General features: G+C 48.4%; 1 protein-coding gene across 1 annotated transcript; it reads right to left on the bottom strand.

Moving 5' to 3' along the window:
- Positions 1-17,569: 17,569 nt before the first annotated feature.
- Positions 17,570-19,096, bottom strand: LOC147820834 (late cornified envelope protein 3A-like). Its single transcript, XM_087203343.1, has 2 exons — positions 18,642-19,096; positions 17,570-18,159 (listed from the first exon to the last, which is right to left on the bottom strand). The coding sequence occupies exon 2, from the start codon at positions 18,138-18,140 to the stop codon at positions 17,844-17,846; it is 297 nt and encodes a 98-aa protein (XP_087059469.1). The 5' UTR covers positions 18,141-18,159; positions 18,642-19,096; the 3' UTR covers positions 17,570-17,843.
- Positions 19,097-19,580: the final 484 nt, after the last annotated feature.

The raw sequence follows: 19,580 nt of genomic DNA, 5'->3' as shown, positions 1-19,580 counted from the left end.
TTTTTTTTTTTCTTTTCTTTTGTCTGTTTTTTCTTTCTTTCTTTTTTTTAGTGTGCCGGGAATTGACAGAGGTGCACTGAGCTACATCCGCAGTCCTTTATTTTTTATTTTGAGACAGGGTCTCATTAAGTTGTTAAATTGCCCGGGCCGGGCTAGAACTCACGATTGTCCTGCCTCAGCCTTCCGCGGACAGGGTTGCAGGCGTGGGCCACAGCGCCGTGCTTACCCACATGTCCATAGTTTTTCCTCCCTCCCTCCCCCTTCCTTTCTCCCTCCCACACTTCCTTCCTTCTCTGTTCACTCTGCAAAGGCCTCACCCTGTGCTTTGGTGCTGACGTGGGTTCCACTGGGCGATTTGGGGGCTTGGGTACGCAGTGGTTTCTCTGCGCTGGACGCCGTTACCTAGCGATCACCCACGGCGCGGGGAGCTCCGGACTGGCTGCTCCTGGTCCCCAGGCCTGCCCACCCCGCGCTGTGTGGGAGAAGCAGCACAGCATCCCAGGCGCAGGCTAGAGAAGGGGTGGGCAGGACAGGGACCTGAGGGGGGGAGCGAACAGTTTGCCAAGGACGGCCTCCCAGTGCCCTTTCTGGGGCCGGGGGCGGGACGATGCGCAAAGCAAACAGTGCAGGCTGCTTCCGACTGGGCCACACGGAAGCGGAAGGCGTGGGGCAACAAGGAAGGAAGGGGCTTTAGGAAGGAGCAGACACCTGGGCCCAGCAGGATGGGGAAAACTTCCTAGGCCGCCCTCGTCCTAACGCTTATTTACAGGACCGGAGACCCCTCCCTCCCTGGTGGCCACATCCTTTGCGGTTTTAAATCTCCCCGTTATTCTCCAGATCTTCACCGAAGCAGTTGTGTTCGTCATCCCGCAGCTTTCCTTTCTTCCTCTGGTCCCTTAACAACTTTTCTGCTAATTTTTTTTTTTTTTTTTTTGGAAGCCGGGATCGAACTCTGGGCCTTGCGCTTGTGAGGCAGGCGGCAGCACCACTGAGCTAAATCCCCGGCCCTTTCTGCTAATTATGGTGTCCTTTGACACCCCATTCCCTGCCTCTTAGTGGGGAACCTAGAGTAGCTTTTCGTACTTGGGTGGCAATGGGATCCAACAGAGTCCAGAGCACGTTAGGGGAAGCCAGGCCCTGCCGGGGTGTGGTGTGCTCTTCTTGCCCCGACGTAACCTGTTTCTACGGGCCATGGACAGGAGTTAAAGCCCCTGTTCTGGTCTTCAGTGACCATTTGTTCAGTGGCTGGAGGGGCGGAAGGGAGACGCCCACAGAACAAGGTCAGCAAAAAACTTTATTTTTTCGTAGGAGGAGACACAGGTGATAGCGAGGCAGATACTGCAAGCCCTGCAGGTAGGCGAGGTCTTCGGCCGCTCCTGGGAGTAGGCAGGAAGAGCCCTTGGAGAGAGCTCAGAGCTTTCTCCACACATCTCTCAGTGCTAAAGGGGACTGAAGTGTCTGGAAAAAGCATAGCATGCTGGCAGCAGTCCTTGGACTCTGCTTCCTTGAAAACTTCTTAGCACGGGGCAGCCGTCGCCCCCGGAGCTGGAGCTGAGGCCCCCGCAGCCCGCAGAGCTGGGCGCACAGCAGGAGGAGGCAGCAGGCAGACACTGTGCCGGGCTCTTCTGGGGGCACTCGGGGGAGGGGCACTGGGGAGGGGCCTGGCGCTGCTGCTGCTGGCTCTGCTGGCAGGACATCTCGCTGGGGTCGGAGAGCCTGGAGAGAGCACAGAAAAAGGTCAGTGCAAAAGTCTATGTCTGGCATAAACGGTGTCTCTGGGAATGGATTTACAGAGCCCTTGCTCCTAAGTCCAGCTGCTTCCTGAGCTGGACAGGAAAAAGGGAAACTGGTCTCCCACTGAACAGACCTGGACATACATCTCTTCCCACTGTGCCCTGCTTGCGGAAGAGGAGCTGACGCTTCCAAGTGGACCTAAGTCCTTGTGTTCACAGAAGCAGTGAGGGGAGTCCACTCAGGTGGCTGAGGGCTCCTGCAGCACCCTCGGGGCCCTGTGTCTCAGGAAAGAGTGGCAGGGCTGAGAGCCAGGACTCACATCCCGCAGAGCTCCCTGCTCTGCCCCTGTGCCCTGCCTGGGCTGCCCTCTGAGTTCTCTCTGCTGCCTCCACAGCAGACACCTCTGCTTCCCTGTCTTCCCCCCACCCTCCTGACTGAGCATCTGTCCCCTGCTGGGCACTCACCGGATTCAGAGGAGGCAGCGGAAGGCAGAAGGCTGTGCCCCAGGAGGCTGTGGATGAGGAGGCCCAGGCAGGAGCCCTTTATCCTGTGCAGGGCTGGTGATGCATGGGCTGGGCAGGCTGCTGCTTTCACACCCAGGGAGCCGACAGAGCCCAGTGCTCCCACTAGGTCTCCGTCTTCCTCTTGCCTGCCAAGATGCCTGGCAGGAGGGAATCAGTGAGCCCTGATTACCTCTCTCTAGGTGTGATGAGGACCTGACATTTCTTTCCTTTCACTTATTCAGCGCAGATGCTAGAACTTGAACTTTTGTGTTTCGCTGGGCAGTGTAAATGTAGAGTTGCATATGACCCATTTCCTGACCTCGAGTATTTCAAGTTTAACTGGAGCAACAGAGAAATAAACACATATGTCTGATGCCATGTGATTCACCTGTGAGATCACTGTCTCCAAATGCATCTATTGCTATGCATGTTCTCAAAGAGAAAGAGGTGTTTAAATGTGGTCAGTGCCTGACTCTTGAGGGTGTTGGGTGGTCTGAGATCCTTGTGCCCTGGGAATGCAGTGTAATAGGTAATGGGTGGAGGAATAGAGCCAGGCCCTATGTGAGGCAGGTGGAGACCCTCGGAGAACCAAAGTCGAGGTAGGGTTGTGTAGACAAGCAGACAAAATTGCCAAAGGACCTACAAGACTCATTCTTAATATGAGAAAGGCCAATTTGTCCATATTTGTCTTCCCAAGGGATTTATGATATTTATAAGAAAATAGAATGACCTGTGAGCATGGAGTATTGAAGATAATTGATGGGAGTCAGGAAGATGATTATTTTGTGAGTAATGATGAGGTTCATGATGGTGGTGATATCATGTGGATTGCAATTAATAGAACAAATCTGATAATTATTAATATTTGTGTAAGATGATTTTTATGAAGTCATAATTTGATTTCCGCATTGGATTTCATAGTGGTATTAGAGATAAAATTCTCAGTGAATTCATCCGCTGTCACAATAGTGGCATTTTGCTATTTGTTTCCAAAAAAGTTACAGTCAGAATTAGAGCATTATTTGTGCTTAGATTAAATTATAGTTTTTAAGTGAAGCATTTTTAGGGTTAATGTATGTTATTATTCTTTGTACTTTATAGTTTGTGCCTTTTAGATGCAAAATTTCCAAAAAGTGTATGTAGTTTTTTAGCTTACCCTCTTTAAAGCATGGTGATTCCATGATTTTATTTAGAGATAGTCAAGGGCAAATGAATGGCTCTTGTTCTTAAAGAATGTGGTTTGGGATGGAAGAAAGTGGGAGGGCTAGAGTTGGTATTGGCTCTCTTCTCTGATTTTTTTCTTTCTCCAAGAATCTCTTGCTGAGGGATATCTTTTAAGGCTTAGGTCTAAAACTATACTGGAATGTAGACTTATTTGGAATGGTTTAAGACCTCACCATTGCTAGTACATTGGAAGGATTTACTCATGAAGGGTGAAGAGGGTACATTTTCACACCAGTCTGGATGATGATGTTGAAGAAGGACACGAAGGGTTGAAAAGCACATCACAATTTCTCCCAGTTTTTCTGATGATGGAGGCCAGAGACTGCAGCATGGGCAGAGGACCAGGCTAATGAAAGCTGCCACTGGGGAACTCCAGACCTTCTAAAGGTTCTATCCTGGCCCCTTCCTTGTTGGGACTCTCCTCTAGTCTGTCTTTCCTCACAGTTTCAATATTTGCCCCAAGCTCCCTCTCCTGCCACCACTAGCACCTCTCCCCAATGAATTATCTTCCACTTAAGTCACTCATCTCATATTACTTCATTTAGTAAACTCTTATTGGACAACATCAATATTCCCCATGCAAAGAGCACTGGGGAAACCTCTGTAGTAGAACAGTTATGTTGACGGGCTTGTAGCTGTTGTAGAGATGGTACACCATCTGGAATATGAAGAGATGGTTGTTATAGGAATGGGGCTTGTGCTAGTTAATTTGGAGGAAGACTCCCAGGAAAATGAAGTTCTGCTCTGGTTTGGGTGGGTTTGAAAGCAGAGACATTTCTGTGACAGAATGTCTTAATACTTTTTAACTAGAAAGCAGGAGCAATGAGGCAGGGCTAAAGCCATTACTGGTGAAGAGGTAGAAGTCACTACTATTGGCTAAGAAAAGGGGAAGTTTGGCCATTTTTGTGGTTTGGACAATGCTCTTACATTGTTGATACTCACAGTGGTTTTGTTTGTGCCTTGTCCCCTCAGGGTTGCAGAGTTATCTTGTCTGATTTTGGAGTTTGGGGAAATTGTTTGTATTTGACAGCAGATCATTAGCCTAGCTACTAGAGCCAGGCCAGCTGCTGCCAGTACTCTGGGGCTGCTCCCTCTTTTCTTAGCAATCATTTTGGGCCAGGTTTCTTGGCCTGCAGTAGGGATACAGCAGTTAACAGAGAGTATTTCTATTCTGTGAGTTAATAGTCTGGTAAATTGAACAAATATAGAAAAATTAACTACACCAGGCCCCTCAAAGGAATTCCAAGTGCCTTGGGGCGTGTAAAAATGTAACGGAGTCCAGCCACTGCGGCCAAAGTGAGCTTTGTTTCCTGAGGCCCTCCGAAGGAAGCTGTCTCACAACCGCAGCAAGAGCAGCAGTCATTTTTCCCTCAGGGCTGCCACCCTGCATTCTCACAGGACCGGAGGTGGGAGGAGGGAGCAACACTTGAAAAAGTAACACAAGTCACATTTTGGGAAAGTTTCAGAGGATCCCAACCTCTTTGCCAGGATTAAATAGCTACTTTTACCTCTTTTGTTTCATGCTTCTTTCTCTTTTACTTTTTTATTAGTGCATGTTTGCAGTTGTGACGTCTACATTCCTTGTGTGGAGTTGGTACGTGTGCAACACACACCTTAATTCCTTTTCTCATCCCCTTTCCCTCTTTTCTCCATCTCCTTTATGAAACACAAAGGGATGTCAGTAGAGCTTTCCTCTAGCCCCGTCCCTGCCTGCCCATCTTAGAAGCTTTCCCGAGAGATGAAGACATGGAGAGCATCGATCCCACGTTCACCTCCTCGAGCTGCTCCTGTCTTGTCCTCCTCTTCCTCACGCAATCAGGTGCTCTGCAGCTGCCATGTGAGGACAGACAGTAGCTGTGAGGCTAGGTCTGCCCACTTCTCCCAGAGCAGAAGAGCACCAGTTCCCGGGTCTTACCCCGACGAATCTTGGCTCTCTGTGGCCTCACAGCATTGAGGAAATAGTGATGCTGGCCTGGCTGGATGAAGGTTGAGGGACTCTCGTGACTTAGTCATTCTAATGGGAGGTGAGGGAACAGGCAGCAAGGATCTCAGGTTAGCTCCTCGGAGCCCATGTCAGCAATCTAGGATGAATCAGCAAACACAAAACTCTTCTCCCTTTGCCTGCAACTCACAGTTCCTTCTCAGTTCTGTCCCTCCCATACCTGTAACAGTTGTATTCCATGACAAGCAGCTGAGGCACTCTTAAGGAAAAGAGGAAGAAATGGCCAGACAGTGCCACGTACCTTCAATGCCAGTTACATAGATTCTCATTTCCTCCTGAGATTAAGTGTAGTATTTTTTTTTTTTTTTTGGCACCGGGGATCGAGCTCGGGTCCTTCTGCTTTCAAAGCAGGTGGTGGCACCACTGAGCTAAATCCCCGGCCCTAAGTGTAGTATTTTGAGGTATACTCACCTCCCTAGCCCCTGAGAATGCTCGGGATGTTTTCAGTATGTATGAGTAGGTTGGAATAGAATTTTCTTTCAGAATTGGATGTTGTCTGAAGTCCAGAAGCTAAAAATAATAGTTACCCCTTATTCTCTTAAATTAAAGTAAGCCTAGGAGAAGCCATAGAACATCTCTGCAGCACTTGCTACAAAAAGATGAAGCCCCATTGATCTGTCCCAGCTATATATTGAGAAGGCGGAATTCTGAAGAGGACTTTTAGGAAGGAAGTTAATGTCCTAGAAGAGAGTGCTGTGCTTTCTCCTTTATTTTGTACAGGAGAGGGAAGTGGTTGCTCTCCCGCAGTATAAATAAGTTTAAGGGAGGATTTACAGTGACAACTTGTAGGTGTCAGAGGTCCTAAAAGGAAGGGACATAGAATTATTTTTGTGGTCCTGGGAATTGAACCCAGGCCCTTCACACTGAGATACGTCCCCAGCAGCCACCCCCCCCACCCCTCCCCGCTTTAGTTTTATTTTGAAACAGGGTCTCACTCAGTAGCCTGACGTGGGCTTGAATTTGTGATCTTCCTGCCTCAGCCCGCCAGAGTCCTAGGACTACAGTTACAGGTATGTGCCACCAGGCCTGACAGGGAGACAGGATTTTTATCCTCAAGATGAATGTCTGCTTTGATAGCAGACTTGCTTGCTGATGTCCCCTCTGATCCTATTGTTGAAAGAAGAGAAGGAACTAAAGAGATAGAACAGGGTGTTAACACAAGGCAGTAGAGGACGTCTGGGGAGAAAGGTAAGCTTGCAGTCTTGCTGTTGTTGTGCTTGGGACGACTGCCTGGTAGGTGCAGTGCTCTTAGCATCAAGAAGCTACGGCTTGTGCCAATGAAGGTATGGGCTTGGGCCGCACCTGAAGAGCTCAGATTGGACTGCACATCCCAGGTCTAGGAGCTGTACCATGGAGGGACCCTTTGCAGATGCCCAGCAGGACTTACATAAGTACCTGCAACATGGCCCTCGTGTGGAGCCTGCCATCCTGAGGGAGCAAGCAAGGACCAGTGGAAGCTAGTGGTATAGTCAGCTATGAACTAAATTTCCCCTTCTCTTTCCCATCTCCTAGTACAATGGAAGGGAAAGGGCCCTCAGGAGGGAGGTGGGGAGAAGGAGGAGGAGTGAGTCAATTACGTCTCCTTCTAACTCTAGTTCCTGAGGGGAGCCATGGACAGTGTTCAGGAAAGGGAGGATTTGAGTTTGAGGATTTTGAACAGAATTAAATTTGGCTGGTTTGGACGTAATTATCCATGAAAGTGACTGAAAAAAACCCGTGGAATTTCTCTGAGATGCTGTTTCAGTTAACATAATAGAGGGAAAAACAATGACTCAAGGGCCGGGGATTTAGCTCAGTGGTTCTGCCGCCTACCTCACAAGCGCAAGGTCCCAAGTTCGATCCCTGGTACCAAAAAAACACACAAAAAAATGACTAGAAAACAACAACAAAAAAACCTGCTTCTTCTTCTATCACACTGAGTTTGGAGCATTAAATGCACTAGTTAAGAGGCTCTAAGAAGATCTTTTTAACAGCAAGGGCATTTTTAAAAGAATCTATGCCTTTTCTAGTTTTAGTTCAAATCGGTAAATGCCGAGACTCCATATCACACAGGACAGGCAAAGAGCAGACTCAGAGCAGTTGAGTGGAAGTTTCATGATGTCCCCACAGGTGTGGAGGCTCACTGGGAAGTGGGAACTGGGAAGTTCCTGTGGATGAGGGATATGGTAAAGTTGTGAAGGTCAGAGTGGGAGTCTTCGAGGCATAGGAGGATCTTAGAAGCTCAAGAGGCAGAGGAGAGGACGTAGGGTGTGGAATGAGAGGAACATCTGTGTGCTACTCACCTGTAGCCCACAGGAAAGATGGAAAAAGCTAAACTCTCCGGGAGGCAGTAAACTGTTGGCCAAGTTCTTTGGCTTCAGCACCTTCCACCTCCTTTTCCGGGTCTTCTCTGGAATTCTTCTGTTTTCTCAGAACTTCCTGTCTGTCCCGAATGTGAAGAGAGGAAGTTGACACATTAGGCACACGGAGGGTCTGTGGTGGGTATGGGCAGCAGTGTCGCTTTAGTGACTGCTGCTCAGTGTTTAAGGAATTCACTTTGGCTTTGAGGGAGGCCTCATCTCTAGAGGGCCTGAAGTGCATCCAGGTTCATATGGGATAAGTGGCTGTAGGGTGGCTGGGAGGGAAAGTAAATGGGATCATTGAAGGAACCCAGTGACATTCAATAGAGAAAACATGGAGTAGGCACCACAAAAATAGTGTCTGGGAAAACGCCAATAGTGTCCGAGTGGGTCATTCTGGAAATTAGATCCAAAGTACGGTTGCCAACACCAGAACACAGCGAAAACTGAAACCCACTATTTATGAATGAACACGGTTTAAAAATGAAAAAGCTTAGGGTTTGGGGTGCGTATGTGATTTTCAGGTTGACTAGCACATTCTGTGAGGGACTCACCCACTCCTGCTTTCATCACCAATGTCCCGGTTGGGACTTCTCACCCAGGAGGTAGAGGGACAAGGGAGGAGGAAAGGCAGCACCCAGCACATCTGTGTGGCTCACTGGATCACCCGGTGTTGCTCCTGTGTGGCTTGCGTCTGAGCTGTGCCCAACAGGATATGAAAGCCTGTGACTGCGCAGGCAGAAAGGCTCCCCAGAGAAGAGACTGCAGCAGCACTGAGGAGACGCTTGGCCCTGGCTTAACGCTCCTCTACTTTCGCTTCTAGGATATCTTGGGGAGATTTAGAGTCCAGATGAGGGAAAAATGCAAATCATGGCACGTGTTTACATCCATGTTAAACCTGTTTATTTCAGAGCTTGTGGTTGTGAACACACAGCTTAGCCGAAATTCCTGAGCAGAGACTGAAGAGAAATAGAAAGTAACTTGGGTTGAGGAGTCGTGAGTCCAGTGAGAACTGATGAAATTTTAGAGCTCTTTTCCCGTTTTGGTTTGCAGGTGAGAAGTGCGTGGTGCAGTGGGGAAGTGCAATTATGTCTTATTTCAGGGGCAGTATCGTGAGTTTTGAGGAGAGACGGGCTCCAATAAACCCAAGACTGTTAAACTCTCTGTTCCTCAGTCTTTCTATTGTTCTGTCAGTCTTAATTTTTTCATTCATTAAAAATCATTCATTCTTTCAAACAACTCATATTCAGATGACAATATACACTATGTTGGGCAAAGGAGATACAAGAACGAAGAAGATACTATCCCTGTCCTTAAGGTGATAATGTAGGGCTGAGAGACAAGTAGTTAAATAAAAATGAACCCCTGAGGATGCAGAAATACATGTGTGTGGGAATCCTCAGGCCGGAGGGGACAGTTCTGTGGTGCCCTGCAGTGACTTTGAATGAATAGTGCATCCAGAGGTTGCCATCTGCTCTCGTGATGGTGGATGAGATAAGCAGGTTGTAGAGCTTGTATCTGTCCAGGGGCAGTAAATCCAGTTGGCTCAACAAGACGATGCCTGTGAACCCTAGAGGCATTGTGGGGGCCACAAGGATAGAGATATAATTCTGGGGAAGAGGGGAAATGGGACCGAGGGAAGCTCTGGGGGCATACAAGCCTTAGAAGCAGAATAATATGCTAAGAGTATCTGTTCTTTTAGACACATGCTTCCAGGCTTGAATCTCTCCCTGATTCTCCTAATAGTTGCATTAAAGTACAGATATCTGAAGAAAAAAACTATTTATGTAGAGGAACCATGACCCAAAGATGTCACAAGTGAAACTATAGATTGAGTAAGAAATCTACAAAGACTGTGGCTATGTGCCTTACACATCGATGACTGTTTAAATACTATGCCAGTGTCATAGTGACTGTAGTATTCATTCTAAGAGAACCAGGATAAAGAGTGATTCAGACTGTCTGCTCTGGCTAAGGAAGATTAGCCCAAAGATGAATGATTACATTTGCACGTGATTCTAATGCATTGATAAGGGGATAAATGTGTACACCTAACATAAGGTGGACTGAGGTTGTGGGAAGTGCAGCTAGGTAAGGTCTGTAGCACTTTCCATTGGATTTTTATAACAGCGGATGTCTATATCCTGAATCAGTATATTAAAGATATGTAAGAAAGTGACCACCATTTAGCTTTGAGAAAACATTACTCTGTTAAACGTGTCTGATTATTCTGATTCAGGAAGGGCTCTAGGCACAGCCATGCTTTTAGATGTTCTCATGCATCATAGCCAAGTGGAAAACTAAAGATCTTTCAAGACACTTGAGTGAATATGGCTGTTTACTGCACCTGTGGGTGGAGAAAAGGAGACAGGAAAGGAGGTGGACTGTTCAATTTTTGAACTAACATTTTACCATCAGAATCAGAAATCCCTTGTGTTGATCAGCTCATACCTTTGGTGTGAAAATAAGCAGATGTTAGATGTCCTTTTTGTATCCACCAAAACAAAGACATCGAATTATACATTAATTGCCCATGGTGGAGGCCTTCATTGAGTTCAGTACCCTTTACCAGCATCTATTCCATATCCCAGAATGAAAATCCAACTGAATAAAGACCTGAATTTGCCTGACTCTAAGACTTTGCAAAGAAATCAAAATATGTCTCCATCAGTCCCACTGGAATGTAAGATCCCCAAGAGGGGAAATCATCTTGTTCTACAATGATTCAAGTGTCTAGCCTGGTAGCACATAATAACTGTTGAACAAGTGAATTACTGAGGAAGTGGGTTTGAGCGTTAGAGAAGGAGTCTCCTGAGGAGGACCAAAAAATCTTTCTCTTTGTATTTACTGCAACCTAACTTATCTGAGCCAACTTTGAGTGACATTAATAACTGACATTACTTCTTCTTTCGTTTGACTATAAAAATGGCTCACATCTCTGAGCAGAACCCTAGTGGCACATTGCAATTTAGACCTAACTGGACGGGCATTGCCAAATCTCTCAGCCCGGTGCCAGAGAGTCCTGGCTGATGCCATGTTACAGGGTTTAAATTGCAAACCAAAAACTGAGAACTATTTCTCTGACTCCCAATGTGAACTTTTGCCCTTGGCCCATAAATCTCAGTCATGTCCATCTTCAAATACTAATTTAGGGCCATTGGGCAGATCTACGATCCATTTTATAGGCTCAAATTACAAAAACATTCTAATACAAGGTTTTGCAAACTTAAAATTCTTGGCAAATCTCTTTCTAGGAACCAAGGATATTCATCCTTTTACCTTATTTGTCATATTTGCATCATAACTTGTCATCTTTCATGGCCCTGGGTCTAGTTCTTTCCAAGAACTTCTCAAATTTTGAGTAGTATGTGGTGTGTAGCAGACAATTGAAAGTCTATTATAATGTAAGTCTTAAAACTGTGGAAACTTTTAAAAAATGTAGTTTCTTAGATGACTGATTTGAGTATTGGACGTAAATTTCTCAGAGCATTTCTGGCCTCAGCTCCCTCCCAGGACTCCTTTTGGCACCTTTGTGATCCTCAGGCCTTAAAAAAAATGAGTGTCTGTGAACATAGGAGAAGAAATTAATTTCTAGTTTCCTATTTTCCAAGAGCTTCAAAAACCTTTTGCAATTGAAGCATTCATATGTTATCAGACATAACACTTTCCATTTTTATGTGGCCTTAGACTGGTTTCTCGGTATTTATCCACTTCAGCTCAGGGTCTGTCTTATCTCTTTGGATTTCTGTATTTTCCTGAGAAACATTCTGGCTTGAATTCTGACTGGCCCTTTCTCTTGTATGCTATTATGCTCAAACCTGGTATTGTTTGGCTGCACACCAGGCACAGTGATTTCCATCCTGGGGTGTCGCTGAGTTCCAAACTCTTGAGGGAACGTTCTTAAAAGTGTGGCTCAGGTGGCTTGGCATTTTAGTGAGATGACATTTAGCAAGCACAGTGCTGCAGAGTACAATAATTGCCGAGGAAGTCTACTCTTTTCTTACATCTAAAACATCTTAGAAGGAATCAGAAAACCATGGTGGCCAGGAGTACGGGCTGGGTTGTGTAGTTCAAAGGATGAGAGTGAAGATTAAACCATTAACGTCCGTCAGGGCCTGGGTGTACAGGAGGTGGTAAGCAAGTCTTTGAATTTATGGATGTGCCTGATTGATAACCACTGCAGTGGTCTCACTTTTATTTCCTCTTTCTCCAACATTTCTCTCAGTGTTTGCCCTTGCAGTCACCTCCCCGTTCCTCTCCTTCCATGCGTATATTCAGCCTCCCAGAGCCCATTCCCATCTTCTGACCCATTTCTTACACGTGGAAATGAGGTGAATGCTCCCCCCGGCCATGTCTTCTACTGAAGCCTCTTTCCAGCCCCATCACAAAACTCCTCACGCTCTTCTGAGGATGGAGGGGACTGTGGTTTCTGCTGCCTCTAAAACTGCCCATGTCAAGCTCACTGCCCAGGGCAACAGTGGTCTCCAAGCCACGGAAGTGGCTGGAGCCTGGAAGCTCACAGTCAGCAGCTGGGACTCTGGGTCTTGCAGTGGAAGAGATGGGACCTCAAGTAGCATTGCCACCTGCCCACGGTGCTGTGAGCCCCAGAGCTGGAATGAGCATATGAGTGGACACGGGGGCAAATGCTTCGGGACTCCTATGGATCAGCACCGCTGCTGATTTTGCTGGCCAGGCCTCTCAGCAGAGTCAGTGACCCTAGAGAGAATCAACAAGCTCAGCCGTGCAGAAGGCTCTGGTCAGCGTCTCCTCTGAACTGAGAAACGCATGAACGAAATGAAAACTGCTTTGCAGTTAGTTTATCAGCAGAATTTGCTCTTTTCCCTCTGGTCTTCTGCTAGAAAAGAACATTGAACCTTTTCTAATTGGGCTCCCAAGTCATCTCCTCTCCTTGTGATCATGGAGGGAGTGGAACCTGTTAGGCTAAAGCGTCCTCGAGGCTGCTGGCTGGATGCGAGCCTCTGTCGGAACACGCACCCCGGGGTTGGGATGGGGGTGTGAGGAGAACTCGTGCTCTCTGCAGTCACGGAACCTCTGAGACATCGCCTGAAGGTGGCATTCACTGACCCCTCCTTCTGCTGCTTCCACCCTTGCTTCTCTCTCCTCTGATGGAAGCCTGGCCTTGTCTTTCTAATTCTTGCAGCTCAGGTTGTGTCTCCAGCTAGATACTTGTCTGATTGTATGGAAGAGAGAGAAAGTTGTCCCTGAAGAGTCTGTGGATTGAAGAGCCCGATCAGGGCCTCCAAACTGTGGTGCTCAGGACTGGGTTGCTGGGAGAAGGTGACAGCACCGAATTCCCAGCCTAACTTCATGTCTTCATCATCTTTCAGGCACAGAACGATGCATGTGACTACAGCGAGCCAGGAAGCCCTGCTTCTTGCTTATGTGTTTTCTGCTCAGGTTGCCTACATACTTGTACATAGAGACCCTGTCCCACACTTGTCAGTGGGATGGGGAGTTGGCTATGACACTGAGTCCGATACAAAGCAATGAACTGAATACTAGAAAGACAAGCCCATAAATAGGGTACCCCTGCGTGATAAATGCTGTCATGCAAGTGACTAGGCGCAAAGCCTGCCATTCTTTGGGTGTCAGCCTGCTTTTTACCAGTATGTCCCCTCAGAAACACTGGGCACCCACATGCCATCAGCTCTTGCTTTTGGGGAGGTTCCCGAGCAAGGGGTTCTGGGAATGGATGGGAGAAAGTCAGCGGAGTGAGGGTTCCCAAAGAGCCTTTGTGGTATCCAGCGGCAGCCTGGGGTTCCTGGGCAGGAGAAGGTCAGATCAGCGCCGATTGAAAGGCTGATGTAGAGGAGGTGGTTGCAGTTGTAGCCACAAGAGTTACAGTTCACGGATATGGGCTCATTGAAGAAGTTCTGCAAATGTGAATGACAGTTGTGGGTTTCATGAGAATAATTCTCTCAGGTGGGATGCTGCTTATGAGGTGGGTGTGGTGTTGAGTGCACCTCATTTAATAGCTTGAGTGTTTTGGGTACAGTCAATTGGTGTAAACTGAGTGTATTTTCCTTGAGAATTTCATTTTAATTTGGGGGATTGATTTTTTATCCAGTTTCTAATATTAAAATAATTATACTTTCATAGATAATTTTCAAGATAAACAACAGTCAAGACTGCAATCATTTTTTTCTTTGTTTTGGTACCAGGGATCGAACTCCGGTCCTTGTGCTTGGGAGGAAGACTACAATCTTTACAGCACTTAGGAAGTGGGATCTAAGCTGTTAAAAGGAGTGGGGCCATGAGCACCTGAAGCTCAGAGGGGATGAGCTCTCTGGACCAGCCAAGAAGATCCAGGCTCATGTCTTGAGGGAGAGAAGGTATCTGTACACGGGCCCAGCGCAGGAAGGGGAGCGGCCCAGGGTCATTCTGGGGCCCCTACAGAGACACAGTACCTCGTGGTGTGGATCCCGGCCTGCCACTCACTATGGACTTCAGTCTCATGGTGGGTGGGAGGGAAATGGAAAGGGAGAGGGTGGTTCTGATGGAAGAGACCCTGATGACCCCCCGAATGCCTGGCCTTGAATTTTGTTCAGGGCTTCCTTTCCCTCCCTCCCCCTTTCTTCCTGTTGTTGTTTCTTTAGAATTGTGCTGAGCAGGAGAGCTCCTTATAATCTCCCTTCCCAGACCCTCCATATTTTCCTGGGCAGATGCCAAGAGTTTTTCCAGGAGGGAAGTCACGGGACTCTCAGTACCTGTGCCCCAGCCTCATTGTAGGCCTTCCGTTTAAGTTTTCTCACCCATTCATTCGCTCATCCATGTACTCATATTCACACAGGACATGCAGCACTGATAGAGCACACATGCATTCTGCCGCACACAGGGGACTTAGACTTGTCTCTCTCCTAGAGCAGCGGGGCAGACAGACACTTAATAACACAAGCAGGACTCAACAGGGTAAGTGCCACAGTATGGGTGCGTGGCAAGTTCTCAGGTCTGAGGTTGGAGCCTTTGGGTGTTAGTGCCCTTTTCCTGAAGTGACTGAGTGGGAGGATGTGTCTGGATGTTGTCACCTGCTGTCATCTGGGACGAGAGGAGAGATGAAGTCACTGGCCTATGAGAATAGCATTTCGATGAGCAGTAGCAGCAGAGATAGAACTGGCTGATGTGTCCATGCGCAGCCAGCCGGAGGGCGACATCAAGATGAGCTCATGGACCACGGGGTGTCCACACCAGTGGGGAGAGGCAGTGCAGGCACTGAGGGGGACCGGAGCTGAGGGGGGTGCTGGCAATAATCACAGACAACATAGCACACGTTAAGAGCATTCATTTTGGAGTCAAACATTCCTGAGTTTGAAGCCCACTTCCCCAGGAAACATTAGTGTCTGGAGAAAGTTGTAGAATAATAGAAGCACAGTAAGACAATGATATCTCAGTGACAGAGACAAGAAATCTGTAGAAGCTGGAACAACATAGTTTGAAAATTAAAATACATCCGAGGGAGGGCCACGTATCTTAGTGACTTTGGTGTTTATTCTAAAAGCTCCAGGAGCAGTTTAAGGGCAGGAGTGGCTCACCCTGGCTGGGGCGGTGAAAGGAGATTAGTGAGCTGTGAGTAATGTTCATGGGTGTGGCAGTGAAGCTTGGCAGTGATTGACCAAGGGCTTGGAAACTGCAGTTCTGTAAGCCGCACAGTGTTTTTCCGTAGCATTTGATTCCGTCCTCTGAAACATCACTTTCAGGAATGGGAGAAGTTTTTCAAGCCACAAAGATCCATTAAAGCTTTTAAAAAAAAAATGTTGATGACAATTACATGTCTGGTTATCCCGTTACAAGAAGACCTTTAGGTGCAGCTGAAATAGGGAATATTCATGGGCAGAAAAGAGTGGCTGGGAGAAGAGATTTCCTGGGGCTGTGGGAATCCCACACGCAGGGGTAGGAGAGGGCATAGGAGGAGGCCAGGAGGGCAAGTGTCTCCTTGCATAGGGCCTGTCTCCTCAGCCCTCACGCGCTACCCTCTCCACACCTAACTGTTGTCTCTGGGCATGGAATTAGCAAATGCCTGTCTTTCTTGTCACTACCAACACCCCCATTTCAAATCCTCAGTGCTTTCCCAAGCTGGGAATCTTCCCTGGGAGTATGAAGTGAATCCTATTGTTCCCTCACCTCTAAAGCACGAGAGGCTGTCTGAGGAAAGAACCCCTCTCTGTGATGCATGGGGAACCGTGGACGTCTCCCTCGGACCCATTTTGAATGTGAGTTCACAAGAAAAGAAATTTTGTCTCTCTGACTCCTTGCTGCACCACTGGGGGCTAGGATCAAGTGCATAAGAGGTACTCAATCAATATGGGAGTGAATGAATACGTCAGGGGCTCAGGATTTTGTGTCACGTTGATGAGGTTTGGGAGGGGGTTGTTCCGGTCCTTTTTTCCATTGCTGAGGGCTCTGCTTTGGTCACTTTGAGCTTCCCAGGATCTCTGTGGTGTCCCAGTTAGGCACTTTTTGGGTGGACCCGATCCCTTTTCTCTTCACTCGTACTTGCTTCAGAGCAGTGCTTGGAGCTGCTTTGGGCCCCTGAGCTGTGTTCTGCAGCTCCTGTCCCTGCAGCTCCCACCCTCCAGTCTGGTTGGGTCTGGGATGGTGTCCAGGTGTGCACAGAGCTGTGAGGCCCATGCACTGTCCCCTGTGTCCCATGTGCGAAGCCCTTCAGGCCCTCAGGTGTGTGTGGCCATTCCTTGGGAGCTGGCTGCTCACTGCTGTGTACTCACTCAGCTGGTTCCTGTCTCTTGGTGACTCTGACTGAACACAACCTAAAGCCCCAAGCTGAAGCTCCTGCTGCAACTCGTGCCTTGGTGTTTTAGACCTGGTTGCTGCACGTTTGGTATTAAGCTCCTCTGGGGCTCCTCCTGATGCCTCCAATTTTAAGAATTACTGGATTGGGTTGGATAAAATTCTTTTAAAATTCAGTACCTCCATAAAGTGATCCATAATTTTTAGCCCTCTGCCTGCTTTACATGGTTCATAATATTAATTTCTCTTAGTATTTGCAGTTTGGCTGTAGCTGGGGTTCTGCGACATTTCAAAGGTGTTCTGGCAGTCAAAGCGAGCTATTACTCTTCCTTCACATTTAGGAACATTATTCAATCTCAGGAGCACCAGGATCACACAACTGAGGCCTAAAAATACCACTCACTGAGCTTGCACCTCTCATGCATTGGAATCAGGGTCGTAAAGAGATTCAAAATTAATGAATATTTACTTTTTTGATTATATCAATTTATAATTCCTGCAACAGTTCTCCTTTTCTTCCCCCGAAACTCTAATTTTCACAACTCCACTCATCTTGTTGACTGAACTCCCAGCCGTACCTCTGCTCCTTGGTGTCACCGATGCCAACAGTCCTGGCAGTCTTCACTTGTCTCTCTGGATCCTCAAAGAGTAAGCAAGATGTCTTCCTCCATCTTTTCTCTTCCTTTGTCTTTTTGTTCTGCTTTTCTGCCCAGGTTCTGTTGCTTCATGCTGGGACCCCCTGCCTCTGCATTAGGACCCCATAAAGAGCTTATTGAAATCATTCCCTTGGGACACACTGAAAATTTGGGCTGTATCCGTGTCTCAGTTTCCACGAAGAGTCAAACCCCTTTTCTCCCTCTCATTTTAACATAAGACTCTTTGTAGCCCTCCTACCAATGGAGGGGAGAAGATTTGCTGTTTCTTTCTGGTGCATGACTCGGAATCTGCACCCAGAACTGGGTTGTACGGGCCAAGGAACTGAGCAGAGGACAGAATGAAGGACAAGTGAGACTTCAGTGACAACAGGACTGGAAACTTTATTTTCGGATAGGATTGGGTGCACGTGCTGCCACTCCTCAGCTGGAGTGGAGACTGTGAGATGCTGACATCGGGGAGGAAGCGGTCTCTGGGAGAACATGGGACCCTGGACAGCAACCCGCAGCCTGGCCAGTGAAAGCCACAGCAAGGCCTCTGGAAAGGGTGCAACAAGATGAGCCGCTCTCTGGCTCTTGGGATTCTTGTTTCCTCCGAAATCCGGGTCTCAGCATCAGGTCCAGGTCAGCAGCCGCCCCCAGAGCTGTGGCCACAGCCAGAGCCCCCACACTGCCGGCCGCTGGCACCATCACACGAGTCCGAGCTCCGCAGCCTGCACCTGTGCGACCTGCGGCGCCTGTGCGGGCTCAGGCAGCAGCCGCCCCCGGAGCTGGAGCTGAGGCCCCCGCAGCCCGCAGAGCTGGGCGCACAGCAGGAGGAGGCAGCAGGCAGACACTGTGCCGGGCTCTTCTGGGGGCACTCGGGGGAGGGGCACTGGGGAGGGGCCTGGCGCTGCTGCTGCTGGCTCTGCTGGCAGGACATCTCGCTGGGGTCGGAGAGCCTGGAGAGAGCACAGAAAAAGGTCAGTGCAAAAGTCTATGTCTGGCATAAACGGTGTCTCTGGGAATGGATTTACAGAGCCCTTGCTCCTAAGTCCAGCTGCTTCCTGAGCTGGACAGGAAAAAGGGAAACTGGTCTCCCACTGAACAGACCTGGACATACATCTCTTCCCACTGTGCCCTGCTTGCGGAAGAGGAGCTGACGCTTCCAAGTGGACCTAAGTCCTTGTGTTCACAGAAGCAGTGAGGGGAGTCCACTCAGGTGGCTGAGGGCTCCTGCAGCACCCTCGGGGCCCTGTGTCTCAGGAAAGAGTGGCAGGGCTGAGAGCCAGGACTCACATCCCGCAGAGCTCCCTGCTCTGCCCCTGTGCCCTGCCTGGGCTGCCCTCTGAGTTCTCTCTGCTGCCTCCACAGCAGACACCTCTGCTTCCCTGTCTTCCCCCCACCCTCCTGACTGAGCATCTGTCCCCTGCTGGGCACTCACCGGATTCAGAGGAGGCAGCGGAAGGCAGAAGGCTGTGCCCCAGGAGGCTGTGGATGAGCAGGCCCAGGCAGGAGCCCTTTTATCCTGTGTAGGGCTGGTGATGCATGGGCTGGGCAGGCTGCTATTTCACACCCAGGGAGCCGACAGCTGGGGCAGGGCCAGCATCATCCATTCATCACCTTCCTGTGTGCTCACTGTGATGCCTGACAAGGGACACCCAGGAAGTTGCTTCCTGCCCCCTGTCACCTCACTCAGGCCTGGTGTGGTCCCCCGCTGTCCCCTGGGAGCAGTTATTCAGCTCCCATTCCTTCACTCAGGCTCTGCACCATGGCTCTTCTGGGAACACGTCATACCTGGACGGACACGGCTCTTCTCTGTTCTTGAGTAGCTCAGTCTGCAGGAAAGAGAGACGGATATGTTAATACACACACTTGGGAACAGAGTCAAACCCCCAGTGTAAATGCTGCAGTGCAACCATGAATGAGGCCTGCAGGCTTGAAGTCTTGGTCTTCGATGTCAGCCTTCCCTCACCCTGAATATGACCCAAAGCTCCCATATCAAGATGTCACCAGCCGCTGTCCACTCAAGCCCCTGGGCTGAGAGGAGGGGTGGAAGTGCGGTACATAGAGCCAAGACTTCATTTGGGTGAAGTGGCATCCAGGGTCCAACTACGGGGCTCCATAGAAAATGAGATAAAATTGAGTTGTTAGCTTTTGATGAATACAATAATTTAGTAGAGCCAACAGTATATGACATTTGTGTATGGTCTACTGAATTAAGCTGAAGGCCTTTTTCAGGTGAGTAATTTAGCATTCGTTGTGTTGTATTTATTACATTTTTAATGGAAAGTAACTGTCAAGGGTACAATAACATTTAATAATCCTATTTAAATCTCATTTTCTATTAAGTTATATTTCTTATTTATATTTTCTGACATAG

Source organism: Heterocephalus glaber, unplaced genomic scaffold (genome assembly GCF_053883595.1).
Source record: "Heterocephalus glaber isolate CG9 unplaced genomic scaffold, H.glaber_assembly_v1.0 deba00001795, whole genome shotgun sequence".
Lineage (NCBI taxonomy): Eukaryota > Metazoa > Chordata > Mammalia > Rodentia > Bathyergidae > Heterocephalus > Heterocephalus glaber.
Note: the sequence above shows the minus strand (reverse complement) of the source record. Positions and strands in the feature narration are given on the sequence as shown.

Coding starts and splice junctions, on each gene's coding strand:
- LOC147820834 (XM_087203343.1), bottom strand. CDS start 18,140: ATGTCCTGCCAGCAGAGCCAGCAGCAGCAGCGCCAGGCCCCTCCCCAG.